This window comes from Rhinatrema bivittatum, chromosome 6 (assembly GCF_901001135.1).
Source record: "Rhinatrema bivittatum chromosome 6, aRhiBiv1.1, whole genome shotgun sequence".
Lineage (NCBI taxonomy): Eukaryota > Metazoa > Chordata > Amphibia > Gymnophiona > Rhinatrematidae > Rhinatrema > Rhinatrema bivittatum.
Genome location: NC_042620.1, coordinates 186,786,236 through 186,802,553, shown reverse-complemented (window position 1 = coordinate 186,802,553; position 16,318 = coordinate 186,786,236). Strand labels below are relative to the sequence as shown.

Sequence of the window (16,318 nt, the reverse complement as noted above, 5' to 3'; positions counted from 1 at the left end):
TCAATGAAAAAAGTTCAAACACTTCCACCATTCTTCAATGAATTCCAGGGATAATCGCCAAAATTCAATGTCCCATAGGCTTCTCTTATGGCCCTCAGATGTGCATTTACAAACCTTGCTGCATTGTTTTCAAATTAAGAGCCAGATTGCAAAAGACTCTTAAAAACAACCTCTTCTTCCTCCTCGAAACTTATTTCCACAGATCTGTTACACATTGCTTGTATGCCGTTTGAAGACCCCACTGGTTCGCTTTCCAAAGAGATTCCCGTTTATAAAAAGAAGAAAACATTGGGTTGTCTGGATTGCTACCATGAGTCTGTTGCATTTCTGCTCATAAAAAAGTAAAAATTTCTTTGGAAAGCGCACCAGTGGGGCCTTCAAACTTTATATCAGAGATATTGTATTGTTCAAGAAGTGATGAATAAAGGAATATGGTTCTGAGTAATGTGGGTTGAGAATATAGACTAGCTCCTTCTTTGGGAGGTGGTGTAGTTGCTTGTATTTGAACCTTTTCCATGAAAGCTCATGCTGTAAAGGAATTTATCAACTTTAACCTATATTACAAGTTGTATGAGATTTTTGAAACCCTGCCGATTTTTGCTTCCACCATTTCTAATATCAAAGGCCATATGGTTAAATCAGCCTTGCCCAACAGAATGCAGCAGACCCTCTTCATTCTCTATATGGACACTATAAATGTAATCTGGCAGGAGATGATATAGATCACGTACAAGGAACAACAGTGGATTAAAAAGAAATAACCCACCCACTGTAAAATCATGGGTTTATGTGACCATGTTTTTATAAAACTAAACAGGAAGTTACCACAAACTTGATGTCAAGGAAGACTGAAGTTACTCTGGTAAAGTATTGCTTGGAAAAAGCCATGTGTGACATTTTCAAAGGTTTTGCAACCCCATTCCTCCTAAAAATATAAATATGGAGGGATTGTTCCTGGAGTAGTGGGAGCACTGAGAGGAAAGGATCACCTTGCTGGTGGCTGAAAGGAATCAGTAAGTTTTTGCTTGGGACATTGTCTTTTTTTAAAAGAATTGGGGCAAAGTTAACTATTTGGGAATATTTAGTGTGTTTGTGCTTTTAATAGTCAGTAAGTCAGTAAGGCAGCTAGTAAGCAGAAGTTAGTGTTTGTATATTAAAAACAAAAAAAAAAAAAGTAGCCAGAAGCTAGAAATAAGCTAGGAGCAGTGTATACCTAAGTAAAAAAGGTTGAAAAGTTCAGTTCAGTTACTCACCTTGGAAAGGTGTTGAGGTAGTGTGATTTGGTTTGATTAGGTACCAACGTTTGTTAATCAAGAGAGCAGTGAGTCACTCTGGCTGACTAACTGAACTTAGACTGTTTCCAATAATAAGAAACGTAGTCCAAGTGCCTGTAACTAAAAACTCACCTGAGCTACAAAATTCTAACTTATCCCTATCAATTAAAAAGAAGAATGAAATACAAACAAAACACAAACTTTGAAATGTTTGTATGCTAATGCCAGAAGTCTAAGAAGTAAATGGGAGAATCAGAATGTATAGCAGTGAATGATGACAGACTTAATTGGCATCAGAGAGACATGGTGGAATGAGGACAACCAATGGGACAGTGCTATAACGGGGTATAAAATTATAATCGCAATGACAGAGAGGAGCACCTGGGAGGCAGTGTGGCACTTTGTCCGGGATGGCAGAGAATACAACAGGATAAACATCCTGAATGAGACTAAATGCACAATTGAATCGTTATGGGTAGAAATCCCTTGTGTGTCGGGGAAGACTATAGTGATAGGGGTATACTACCGACCACCTGGTCAAGATGGTGAGACTGACCGTGAAATGCTAAGAGAAATTAGGGAAGCTAACTAAATTGGTAGTGCGGTAATAATGGGATTTTTCAATTACCCCAATATTGACTGGGTAAATGTATCATCGGTACATGCTAGAGATATAAAGTTCCTGGATGGAATAAATGACATTTTTATGGAGCGATTGGTTCAGGAACAGACGAGAGAGGGAGCAATTTTAGATCTAATTCTCAGTAGAGCACAGGATTTGGTGAGAGGTAACTGTGGTGGGGCCGCTTGGCAATAGTGATCATATGATCAAATTTGAATTAATGACTGAAAGGAGTACAGTAAGCAAATCCATGGCTCTCGTGCTAAACTATCAAAAGGGAAACTTTGATAAAATGAGAAAAATAGAAAAAAACTGAAAGGAGCCGCTACAAAGGTAAAGTGTGCAAGAGGCGTGGTCATTGTTAAAAAATACCATCCTAGAAGCACAGTGCAGAAGGCAAAATGATTACTGGCTTGGTTAAAAGGGGAGGTGAAAGAAGCTATTTTAGCCAAAAGATCTTCATTCAAAAATTGGAAGAAGGATCCAACAGAAGAAAATAGGATAATGCATAAGCGTTGGCAAGTTAAATTTAAGACATTGATAAGACAGGCTAAGAGAATTTGAAAAGAAGTTGGCCGTAGAGGCAAAAACTCACAGTAAAACCTTTTTTAAACATATCAGAAGCAGAAAGCCTGTGAGGGAGTCAGTTGGACCGTTAGATGATCGAGGGGTTAAAGGGACACTTAAAAAAGATAAGGTCATCATGGAAAGATTAAATGATTTCTTTGCTTCGGTTTTTACTGAAGAGGATGTTGGGGAGGTACCCGTACTAGAGAAGGTTTTCATGGGTAATGGATTCAGATGGACTGAATCAAATCACGGTGAACCTAGAAGATGTGGTAGGCCTGATTGACAAACTGAAGAGTAACAAATCACCTGGACCGGATGGTATAATTGCAATGGAGAAGGTACAGAGAAGGGCGACCAAAATGATAAGGGGAATGGAACAGATCCCCTACGAGGAAAGACTAAAGAGGTTAGGACTTTTCAGCTTGGAGAAGAGAAGGCTGAGGGGGGATATGATAGAGGTGTTTAAAAGCATGAGATGTCTAGAATGGGTAGATGTGAATCGGTTATTTACTCTTTCAGATAATAGAAAGATTAGGGGGCACTGCATGAAGTTAGCATGTGGCACATTTAAAACTAATCTGAATGTTCTTTTTTACTCAACGCACAATTAAACTCTGGAATTTGTTGCCAGAGGATGTGGTTAGTGCAGTTAGTATAGCTGTGTTTAAAAAAAGGATTGGCTAAGTTCTTGAAGGAGAAGTCCATTACCTGCTATTAAGTTGACTTAGAAAATAGCCACTGCTATTACTAGCAACAGTAACATGGAATAGACTTAGTTTTTGGGTACTTGCCAGGTTCTTATGGCCTGGATTGGCCCCTGTTGGAAACAGGATGCTGGGCTTGATGGACCCTTGGTCTGACCCAGTATGGCATGATCTTATGTACAATGTGATATGGTCTATCTGGCAAAAAATTTGTTGATTTTCAGCAAGGAATTTTATCATTCAATAGAAGGACAGAAGTTACTCTATAAGGTGATCTGACATTCCCAAACCATGCACAGGAGCACTGAAACATGAACTGTGTCAAGTCACTGATCATCTAACTGTTTGTGAAACTTGTTCTAATCAAATTCTGAATTCTAGCATAACATGATTGCACTGTAAATAGCATTACAAGGTATACACAATACATGATGCCATTGTAAGGTTAAGTTTTTGTGGCGTTCCTGTTATTCAAATCATTTATTCTCGTAGACGGTTCAACCTGAGATATGCTAATATGTTTTCTCTTGGACCATCAAATATAAAATAATAAAAATTGTATTTTAATGTATTTCTGACATGTGGAATTGAGATTTTTAAAATAAAGAAATAAAAGTTAAACAGATTTCTAGATGACCCTCTGACTTTAATGCAAGCATTATGGGGCAATACCTGGCACAGGAGGATGGACATTGCAACAATTTTCATAGAGAAAATCAGTTTATTTTCACTTTGAACTTTTTAGCAGTTACAAAGTAGCACTGACATTTGCACCTACGTTTTGAGAAAGAGTAATGTTTTCACAGAAAAGATGAGTAGAATTGGAGATGTAGCCTATGTTATTTTCCTTCCTCAAATCTTATAATCTGTATTTAGCATTCTTCTGTTAAAAGTCATCCATACCACCAGCTTGCAACGACATGCTTCATAGGTTTTATGTATTTATGTCACACATTTGGTGATATTCTAAAGTGCTCTCTTCTTTGCATGTATTTCAGTGAAGCAAATCCATCCAGGATGATGTGCAGAGGCTCCTTCACTTTCTAATTCAAGATCAGCTATAGGATAGAAGAGTGTCTGCATGGATGCAGAAGTAGCCAGAGAAATACCATGGATAGCATGTTGCATGTGTCTTCCTTCCTGTAATTTTTGTATTCTTTCTAGACTACTTGCATTTGGGGGGGGGGGGGGAGGGAGGAGAATGTATGCATACTGTTTCATGGTGTAGGCCTTTTCTAAGTTGACTGTGTGAAGGAATGAGTCCCGTGTTTCAATTTCTGTGCACATGTTATTCAAAGCTGGAGCAAAGCTGCATGAGAGGCCAAATAGTGGAAAATTGGATGATAATGAGCATATAAATGAAACATTTGGGGTCTACCCAGCTACAAGCTGGGAAATGCATTATCAGCCTCATTATCCCTTTTCAGACATGCCAAGTTTGTGTCTCAGTCCCCTATTAAAGGTGACGGCACAGAGCACAGGGGACTATTACATCAGGGAGAACCTATTCAATAGATCTTTAAAGAAGAGTGTAGTTCCATGGGACTGGAAAAGTGTTGATGTTATAAAAGCTGTAAGTGGGAGGAGGTTAGGGATTACTAACTCATTAATCTGACTTGAGTGGTGGCAAAATTATTGAAGACTCTTCTGAAGTAAAGGCTAGTGCAACATCTTGAATATGACATGCTGCAGCATGGTTTTACCAGAGGGAGATCATGCAAGATGAATCTTATTGATTTCTTCGACTGAGTGACTACAGAATTGGATGAGGGCAGGTACTGGATACAGTACATTTGGATTCCAGCAAAATGTGCCACATAGGAAGCTCAGTGAAATAAACCTAGGGGTGGGTCCCAAATTGGTAAACTGGATTAGAAACTGGCTGTGGGAAAGAACAGAGATGCTGAAACCAGTCCTTGGGGCCTCACCAGCCAGTCAGGTTTTTAGGCTCTCTCCAATGAATACGCATGAGACTTGCATGCACTACCTTCCTAGGCATGCAACTATTTCTCATGCATAATTAGGGATATCTTGAAAACCCGAGTGGATGGAGGAAGGATCAGAAAACCTGTTTGAGCATCTCTGGATAGGAGAGTGTAGTGTAAATGGTGTTCACTAACAAAAAATGCGATTTGCAGAGTGCCTCAAAGATGAATCCTGGGGCAAGAACTATTCAATATCTTTGTGAAAAATATTGTGGAGGGATTAGGAGGAAACACTTGTGTTTTTTGGACGATGCCAAGATCTGCAACATGCCTGAGGGAGCATACAGCATGAAAAGCAATTTCAGTTTGAAGAACAGTCACCTGTTTGGCAACTAAGTTTCAAGCCCCCCCAAAAAAAAAAAAAAAAAAAAAGCAGACTTATGCATGTTGGGTCTAGAAATCCAAGGAAGCAGTACACGAAGGGAAAGATATCCACAAAGCAGGAAAGAGACTTTGAGCGATTATATTCCATGAGGTCAAGGCAGGGAAACAGCACAAGGTAGGGGTCAGAGCTGGAGGGTAGCTAGGACACTTAGGGAGAAGCATTACTAGTGGATGATTACGCCATTGAACAACTAGTGAGACCTCACCTACAGCAGTGTTTCCCAATCCTCTCCTGGCGACACACCCAGCCAGTCAGGTTTTCAGGATATCCATAATGAATAAGCATGAGACATATGCATACATTGGAGACCCCGGTTGTGCAAATCTCATGCATATTCATTGAAATCTTGAAAATTTGACTGGCTGTGCCTCCAGGAGAGGGCTGGTAAACACTGACCTAGAGTACCGTGTTCAGTTCTGGAGACTGTGTCTCAAGGATACAGGGTATTCGAGACCGCACATTGAATACTGTGTACAATTCTGGTCGCTGCATCTCAAGAGATATAGTTTGTGATGAAGAAGACACAGAGAACGGCAACCAAAATGATAAAGGGGATGGAACAGCTCCCCTATGAGGAAAGGCTGAAGAGGTTAGGCCTCCTCAGCTTGGAGAAGAGACGGCTGAGGGGCGATATAATAGAGGTCTTTAAGATCATGAGGGGTCTTGAATGAGTAGATATGAATCTGTTATTTACACTTTCGGATAATAGAAAGTAGCACATTTAAGACTAATCGGAGAAAATTCCTTTTCATTCAATGCACAATTAAGCTCTGGAATTTGTTGCCAGAGGATGTTGTTAGTGCAGTTAGTGTAGCTGGGTTCAAAAAAGGTTTGGGTAAGTTCTTGGATAAGTCCATTAACTGCTATTAATCAAGTTTACTTAGGGAATAGCCACTGCTATTAATTGCATCAGTAGCATGGGATTTTCTTGGTGTTTGGGTAATTGCCAGGTTCTTATGGCCTGGATTGGCCACTGTTGGAAACAGGATGCTGGGCTTGATGGACCCTTGGTCTGACCCAGCATGGCAATATCTTATGTTCTTAAATGGTGCAGAGAAATAGCATGGTAGCTGTATCAGAAACCCTATCAGTTGAGACTTCAAAACTGAAATGTATACCCGAGAGGAGAGAGGAGCTGTGAAGAAATCTATATCTGAACCATTTGCATATCTGTCTTAAGGGAAAAAATTCTAAACAAGGGGATATGATATGAGTCTCGGAGGTGGAAACTAAAGGTCAAGGTCAGGAAAACATTTTCCTCACAGAAAGGGTGGTGGATGCATGGAACACCCTCCTGAAACATGATGAAGTCAAATAGTAATGAAGTTTGGAAAGGCATGGGATAAGCACATAGGAACCCTCGGTTGCTAAAAGTGAAGAGAAGAGAAAGTATAACCTACTGTTATCGTTTAAAGTGTTCATAGTGCCATGGCCAATTCAATGAGTTTTGTGGATGCCAGAATGAACAAAGTAATTAATATAAAAAGTTAGATGTTCTAGTGAAAACAGAACTGTGTTACAGCGTTTCCAACAGGTTGTGATGATAGATGATAGCATCAACTAGCAGCTGTGTCTGCCTGCAAGTACTGTAATAACTAGATGCCGTAGTAAAAAAAAACCAAAAAAAAAAAACCAGGTGCTCACATATTCAAGTTTGCCCAAGGCTCCATAAATAGTTAAAAGTGGCCCTGGAGACAAAGTTCGAGAACAGAAAGCATTACTCCACCTTGTGTGATCAAATTTGGAAAAGTCCTCAACTCAACTGGTTTCCCCAGAGAACTCCCAAGAGTAGAAACGAGATCTGCCTGACCAAAAAGGGAGCTACAAAGAACATAGTTCCCCAATGGCTAAGTTTCTTGGGGCCCTTCTAGCCCAAATTAATTTCTCCTTTATTCTTCAACTAGAACCAGTGCTTGGATTCTAGCACCATGAGCCTTCTTTTGCAACTACCCATGGATCTCCCCCTCCCATTGTTCCTAGACTGGTCACTGCAACAATGATCCTGAGGCTAGAAGCCATGCACCAGGGCTCTTCTGGCCTCCTGCATCATAGGTTCTAAATCTGATCACCAAGTGTCTTCCTTAGTAATGGCCATGACACCCCCCCCCCCCCCCGAGACTGAATACTGCCTCAACATCCACAGCCAACCTGGGGTGCAAGGGACCTGCTCTGAGAATCAAACTGGAGGCCTTCCACATATGGGCATGCAGCACCAGGCAGCCCATCTTACGTATTTTTTGGTTAAACTTGATTAATGCACGAAACAGAAAACAAATATTCAACAATCCGCAGCATAGCATGAGTACTCATTATCTACCCCCACCTCTCTCCCCTTCTACCCCTTCCATACAAACCCTCCTCCTCCCCTAAGTCAATACATGAGAGGACAACTTTTTTGGTTAAATACTAGAATAAGGCCAAGGCACAATTGCTTCTTATGCATCCAGGCCAAGTAAACCTATCAGTAAATAGAATGACAATTCCAAATCCCCACTCATACACCCCTCTCCTCCAATAGCAAGTTCAATGGCTATAATTATTAGGATACCTCAAGTACAGACTGTATATATTTTTTAAAAAACACTATTGAATGACTTGGAAATATGTAGTTGAGAATTTCACTACAAATCCAGGGAAAGAGCCTATAAAGTTAAGGTTCCCATGTGCCATCAAGCCCTGCCGCTTACAGAACGATGGAACCACAGGACAAACTTTCCATTAGCATCATGGTATGCAGAGAATTCTGCCAATGCCAAAAAGAAGGGGGATCTTCGGATCGCCATCCTATCAAAACAACTCTTCCCTATTAACAGGGCCTTCCTGAACAATAGGAGAGCACCCTTACAAAGCCCGGGGCTTCCGTCATGCCACATAATCTAGTCTCCAAGGATGGTCAGAATATCTGCCCCACTAGATCTCCCAACAAAGCCCACAAGCCAGAAGGATTGGAGATGGCTGCAAAACCAGAAAGAGTGTAATGGTATCAGTGGCAGGTTGCTATTTCCAGATGTTATTTCTGTAATCTTCACATCGTTCCGTCAGTGTTGGGTTGTATTCACTTTTGGCTCATAGAAGAATATGATGTGATATGTTGTTTGTTGTACTGATTACCAATAAAAAACGTTTACAACAAAAAAAACCAGAAAGAGTGAGCTAAAGTGCCACCCCACATTTTATGCACTTATTTGATTCCGCCATCTTAGCTCTAAAAGCCCTTTATTGGGAAATAAATGCTCTATGCAATAATTTGAATTGCACCTCTCAATACCATATTTTCTGTCAAGAAAAGAGCTCCTTTAAATACTTTATGCAGTTATTCTGATGACACCTCAATATCCATATCCTTAGCCCATTTTAGCTGCAGTCCTTGATAAGAACCAGCCACAGCCTCCAAATTAATAGCTTTTCAGAGCTGAAAGAACCACATCCAATCCTTTCCTGAGAAGAGTTTGTACATAGTGTCAGACCTGCAAGTATGAAAACAAAGCCCCTGCATGCAAAGCAAATTGGGCCTGTAACTTCTGGAAAGTGAATAGCCCACCATTGTCTCCAACAAGATGCATGACTGGTTTCAAACCCTGACTTCCCCAATTCTGAAAGCTCCTTCATATCATTAAAATGTGTCATTGAGATACAGCAGGATACATGTACAAAAGGCCTGTCCCTCCAGTTAGTCTGCCCTATGATCTCCTTGTCCAGAAGAAAACTTGGACCTCTTTGTTCAGGACTGTCAGAAATGGGTCTAACTTGAATGTGCCCCGCTTGAGAAAGATCTTATTTGCTACATACTGATCCAGAAACCATTCATGAGGGTCCAAGAGCCAAGTGAATGTCTGCTAGGATGTTTCTTCATGCAAAGTAAGTCGCTTTTAGGTTCATGCCATAAGAGATGTCCCAATTCCACACCGACAGTTTCCCAGAACGAATGGAAACTATTCCTCCCTGACTGTACAGATAGAACATGGCCATCTGGCTCTCTGAATTAGAACAATTTTGTCACAGATTCAATTTCTGAAAGCCTTTAAAGTGTTCAGTATTACCCGTAGCACCAGTAGCTGGATGTGCAATCTATTTTCTTGGCAAGACCACACACCTTGATGATAAAGCCCTTGCAGCCAAACTCCCTATCTTGCTTTGGAAGCACACACAGTTAAAAGAATTTGGTGAGGAAGAATTTGACAGGGAATCCCAGAGTCAAACAGTAAAAAGAAAGCCATCATGACTAGAGTGCTACTAGATGTACACAGCACTGTACAGGTACATAAAAGACAGTGGACTTAATGCTTTCTCGCTTCAGAAAGCTGCAGCTAGAACGTTGTGTGGCTTAAAATGTTATGGTCACATTTCTCCAACACTAAACTCTCTCCATTGGTTCCCAATTTCTTTTAGAGACCAATTTAAAAGTTTTATCACTGGTACTTAAGATCTTACATGAGTGAGACCCCAAATGGATTTGTCAATATTGTCCAAATTGGGAGCTGCGATCTTCTCAAAAGCATTACTGGTAGAATTATTGATTAAAGATGCCCGTCTTACAGAAACCACAAAGACTTTCTTACTGGTCTATATTTCTAGAATTCTTTGCCCAGAGAATTTCTATTTATAGATTGAATTTTTCCCAAATCCCTTAAAACTTGCATTTACATTTGATTTTGATTAAACAAGAGGGTTTTTTTTTTATAATAGCTGCCAGTTTGAGGGTAAAATGTAATTGTATGTTTTTCTATTAAATTTAAGCTTAAAGTAGCTTAAGTTGTTTTTATGTTGTAGATCTTATATTTTATGTTCTCATTCAGAGCTCTCATTGGAGGGATTTATGAATGTAATAAATTTTAGCGATCACTTAAAGTAAAAACATTTAACTTGAGAGGTTCAAGATCAGGAATAGACAGGGAGTCTTCTTGGCTCTTCCAGGATTCATGTGTTCTAACATACCCCACCTCCCAATTTCACTCCAAAAGAAACAGTAGAAGGAAAGAAGGTAGCATGGGTCAGCACCTATGATTTTCTATGGAAAACAGTAAGAAAATTACATTTTTTTTCTCCAAAAAAGTCTACACACCTTTGTGCATTTTTCACATTCTGCTGTCTAAAAAAATACAAACAAAAAGCATTAAAAGGAATTTATTTCACTGATCTACACAACACATTGTGAACGAATTATGGAAATATTCCAAAGAAAACAAAACAAAAAGAAAAAATGATTGCACAAGTCTTCACAGCAAACCTAAATCAACTTTGGTTCAAAAAAATTGTCTTAACATTGAACATAAGTTAAACAGATCCCGTCTGTATCAAATCACAGTTAAGTTGATTTCATTTGATTATCCCCATATAAAGAATCACGCTGTTTCTACTATATGACATGAATTTGAATCAATGGTCAAAACATGCCAAACAAAAAGCAGCCAAAACAACTCCAGGGTTATTGTCAAAAGTACAAACTGAAAGAAGGCTAAGAGAAAACGTCAGTGTGTTTGAATATCTCCCAGGACATTGGCAGGGCCATCATTGTAAAGTGGAAACAGTACTGCTGTGATCAGGCTGCCCCTCAAAATCAGCATCTTTGTATTATGGAAACTGCTGAAGTAATTCTAAGGCTTAAAATGACTTTAAAAAGAACCAAGATCTTTGGCTGAGACTGAGGAAAAATGTTGACTTCAAGATTATTCCACAAACATGGCCTGTATGGGAAGGTGGCAAGGAAGCAAGCCACTGCTAAAGAAAAGCCATATAATGTGCCGCATAGCATTTGCAAAGAAACACTTAGGAGATACTATGTGCATGTGGGAAAAGGTTGTGTGTTCTGATGATACCAAAGTGGAACTTTTTGGTCTCAATACTAAGCAATGTGTGTGGAATAAAACAGCATATCACCCAGCTTACCAGGGCTTCCCAAATGGGTCTCAAGTTCCTCAAATAGCAGCAGTCTTCAGGCACCAGTAGTGGAAGTCAGCTTGGGGCCTGTGAGCCAGCATGCACTCACAGACCCTGCGATGGCCCCCACCCTCAAGTGAGTTTCTGTGGTAATAGGATGCCCTGCGTGTGGAGCCTGAGAGCTTGCACTGGCAGAGGCTCTGTGCTGACATTCATTACTAATGTCAATGCTGCTTGCAGTTCACTATCAGGCTCAAGACCAGCCATTTAGCCATGGTGGGGAAGGGGGAGGGGAGGGCAGAGTACACGGGCTGGTGGAGATTGTCACTGCTCCTCTACCCTCATCCACCACTGAACATAGCTAAAAGAAAAGTGTTGCTCTGTTGGCTCAGGGCGAAAAAAGAAAAAATATTGCCATGGACTCTGGCTAAGAGGATGTTTAATAAATAGGTAGGATCAGATGCAGGAGGAGTTTCAGGGCTGGTTTAGCTGGCAGGGAGTTTTGAAAGATAATCTAGAGAGGGTATTGGGGGGGGGGGGGGAGAGAGGATTAGCTGAGGAGGGCAAGACGGGGAAATGACTTGAGATTGATAGGGGATGTGAGAGAAGGGTTGGAGGGGATGCTGGGAGGTGAGAAAGGGGGTGGATGAGCAAGGAGGAGGAAGTGGGGGTAGAGTGAGAAGGGGTGACAATGAATCATATGGGGGTTACAAAAAGGGCTAGAAAGGGTGAGAGGATAGACTGGAGGTGCGAAGAGCTGAGAGATGTAATAGGGGATGAGTTGGAAGGATAGAGGTTAAGAGAGGGAAGAAAATGGGATCAGCTGGAGTGCAGGAAACAAAGTGGAGTGATTGTTGGGAAGGGGCCACCCCCTTGCTAATATGAGTTGGTTGTCTGGGGTCATAGTGAATTTAAGTGCTAAAATGGGGTCAACATTAGCTAAAAGGTTGGGAAACCCTGGATTACATCAGCCCTCCAATAGAGCATGGTGGTGGCTTTTTGTTGTGGGGGGGATGCTTTGAAGCAGCAGGGAGGGAGAGAGACTTGTGAAAACTGAAGGAAAGCTGAATGGTGCAGAGTACAGGCAGATCCTGAGGAACTCCTGTTCCAGTCTGCAGGTGCTACAGCTGGGGACATTGTAAATCTGCACCCAGGTACTTGGGATAATCCCTGATAAACAGCTGACAGTCTAGGCACTTCAAATCATTAGTCTTCCTTTCAGATATCACAAAAAAACTGCCTCATGAAAAATTGGAAACCTAGAGGTCTAAGACTAAAATGTAAAAATAAAATTTTAAACTAACATTAAAACCTATCTAGAATTTAGAGAACAGAAAAAAAAAAAAAAAAAACAACTCACTAAGGTACACTAAAATAAGACAAAAAGATGGGTAGAAAATGAAGCTCAGTCTTTTTAGTCTGGCCAAGACAAGACATGCTCAGTATTCACTATGGAAAACAAAGAACTGAGGTACATTACATGCTTGTGGATGCACAGAACTGCACATTAGAGATGTGTATTCGTTTTAGAAGAATTAGATAATTTCAACAAAATTGTCTAGTTCGTCCTGTTTCGGGAGTGCCCCGAAACGAATAATAACTTGCCAAAATTTGGGAAAAATTTGAGTTTCGTGTTAGTGCATACGAACACAAAATTTGTGAAATAAAAAAAAACCCGAAACGTGGAAAAAACGAAGTTAACCACGGGAAAAAACAGAGTATGAACAGATACAATATATAAAAATGACACACATCTCTAGTGCACATGCTCAAACCTTTAAAGACTTTTCCTAGCAAGCTCTGTATAAATCATGTTCAGATCATCATCAGGATGACCTCACCCACGTGTGGTCACTGAACTGATTGTCTGAAAATAAGTAATGATTGTACTTCAATTCTCTAAAATTTCAGTTTCAAGAAAAACATTTAAAAAATGGTTTTCCATGGCTTCTGGATCCACCTATTGCATGCTTTGAATATATGAGTGTTTCAAAACACATTAGGTAACTAATATCTCCTCTTTCAACAGCAAATACTTGCAAAAACTTGATTCTTATCTATTTGCTGAGTGGAGGCCCAAACCTCTGAGGATTGACAGAAATTTTATGATAGATAAGGGATTGATTAGGATTGAGAAGGAGAACATAGCCCATTATCTACCAGTACAACTTCCAACTGGTTTATGGAACATGTAAGAACAATGCTGATTTCTGTCGCACAGCATTAGGACTTTCTGGTACTAAGTTTACTCTGTATAGTAAAGGCCAGGCAGAATGGATAAAACTGCTTTGACAGAGTTACATGTGGCAGCATGGACATTAACTAAATAAAATGTACTAGATTTTAGCCAACACCATCAATCTGTCCCCTTCATAAACATTACAGTTCATCAAATCTTTAAAAAAAAAAATTTTTTTTAATGAATTCAGCTTGCAGCTTAATCTATGGAAGCAACATTAACAGAACTTCTTGCCTCAGAATGACTCAGTGTTTGATCATTTGCCTATCAGTCTCAGAATCACAGCACAAACGATGAACTAGAAAAATGTAACATTTTTACATATATTTTAAGTGCCATTCTCACAATTAAAGGAGATGCAATCAGCATCACAATTATGAAAATTTTACAGCCACTACAAATATCCTACAACCTTTTTCTTCCTTAAATATAAAAATAAGCAAAGAAGAATGATATAAAAGTTGATCACATTACTTAACCCTTAGGTGTGCACAGATTTGGTAAGTAAATAAATATTTTCTGCATGTCTGCCATTGTAAATATTTACAAGGTTACAGTACTCTTCAATCTCATGGGTCCACATCATTTTAGGAAGCTACTATATGTAATCCTATCCAGGGGAGATGACTGCACTCCGATGGGGTCATAAAAGACTGTAGTCTCTCTTTTTCAACAGTCTTTTCCCTCAGGGTCGGGATTCTTTGTTGGTTGGGCGAGGGAGGGGGGGAGACATGTTTCAGGGCCCAGAGTGATAGGCGTGACTTCCTTTCCCTGGGAGAGATATACTGAATTTTCCTCCATTGTGTGTGCTGGAAGTGCCAAATAATACAAAGAGCCACTGATTTACTGTCCAAAAATAAAACTTTACTGGTGATAAAGTAGGTGAAATATAGTACAATTAAACCAGTCCTCAGCACCGTAGGAGCTCTTTTAGTTACTGTTTCCTCTCCATCTGTGCATGGGTCCCTGCACCAGTACAGGGGAACCTCTCACCCTCCAGATCTTGGCTAAGAGATTCCCAAGAGGGAAGGGTACCCCTTAGTTGGGCAGGAAAACCCCTTCCAAAACTGGCATAATGGGTAACAATCTAATGCACAGAGGGGGTCAATGCAATATTTATGCATAGAAAACTGGCGCTCAATTGCGTGTTAAGCCATGAACACAGTATTGGATCGGTCCCAGAGTGCCTAAAATCCTCTTCCCCGGGGGCTAAGACTCCAGATGGGTGTCCTCAATGATCTCAAATGATCTCTCACTCATTTAGGTGATGATTCTTTACTGTTTTCTCTCTTAATCAAATCCCGATGGGAGGGATCCTCTCAGGAGCCTGCAGCTCTCAGTGTTCCACTTCAGGCAGGAAGGGGCAGCAGAAACCTTCCTCCTGGATCGCACAACCTAAAAGCTCCTTTTCCCCAAAGATGAAATTAACATCCGAGTTGCTCCTTGCCTTGGGTCACCACCTGAGCAGCCCCAGATACAGGGATCCCCATGCCCTGATTCCAGGTAATATCCAGGATCTCACACAAGGCTCCTACCACAAAAATACAAAATCCTGAAAAATAACCTAGAGGAAAGCCCCAGCCAGCCAGTTCGTGGACTGGTAGGAACCACCTCCTGACTTGTTTAGGATCCTCAGACAAGATGTGCCTGGATCCTCCAAGTGGACCTGAAAATCCAAACGAAATAACTGCTCCTCACTGCCACCTAACTCTCCAACAGTCTGTGGGTAGAGAGCTGCTTCTAAACCCTTCCAGGGAGACTGCCATTCCAGCTCCTTCAAAATGAAAGGCTGCATATGAATGGGGCCCGCCCCGCCGCCCACAAATTCACTAATCTAAACTGCATTAGCTAAGAAACTGGGGCTGTTCTTCAGGCCCGATAACTGAGACAGTAATGTCGGCAGCAAGAATTAAATATTAAAGAGCCTACAGGAGTCTGAGCCAGCGGGGGCTCTGCTCTCAGGCCATATTGCGGGCCTATCCCTCTCCTGGCCTTCGTGCGCAGGAGGCAGGGCCTGAGAGCAGAGCCTGCAGGAATTTCAGTCTCTAGCCAACTCCTTAATGTTCAATTGCAGCTGCTGATGCCACCACCATCAGTTATGGGGCCTCAGAAAAACCCCACCTGAAAAAAAAAAAAAAGGTTCATAGGCTAGGAGTGGAAGGATGTTAGGGGTAAGCTGCTGCTGGCCTGGAGATAATGCGGTCCTCTGTGCAGCATGGGTCTCCTTTGCTCCTCTTCTGCCAGCAATTGCTGCCGCTCAATGGACTGGCAAGAAAATACTGCCACAAAGCAATGGTTCAGAAAACAATGCTCTAATCAATCATGGGCAAACAGTTAAACTAACCCCAAGGTTATTTGATGAACATTAGCTCCAAATTATTTTCTACAAATTGCCAGTTTCATGTTCTCTCTCACCTGTGAAATGTGGTTGATTGAAGACTCCATGCGCCGAAGTTGGGATGCCTGGATATCCAGCATCTGGAGGACATTGTTGGCTAAGGTGTTGATCAGATAGGCTACACTTGCTAAGGACTGAGTTGTGTAGGCTTTGGTTTCTTCTAGGGCTCGCTGCTTATCTGCTGACTGAAAAGGTAAAAGAATAAAAGTTAATTAGAAAAACAAAATGCAGTCAAAATTTGAATGCTTAGGCAAAGTTAAGTCG

General features: G+C 40.9%; 1 protein-coding gene across 1 annotated transcript in view; it reads right to left on the bottom strand.

Annotated features, from left to right (window-relative positions):
- The window catches only part of ABI2 (abl interactor 2), a 290,182-nt gene that overhangs the window by 165,202 nt on the left and 108,662 nt on the right, over window positions 1–16,318 (bottom strand). The window contains 1 exon segment of the mRNA XM_029606307.1: window positions 16,072–16,239. Within this exon segment, the coding sequence (XP_029462167.1) occupies window positions 16,072–16,239 (168 nt within the window).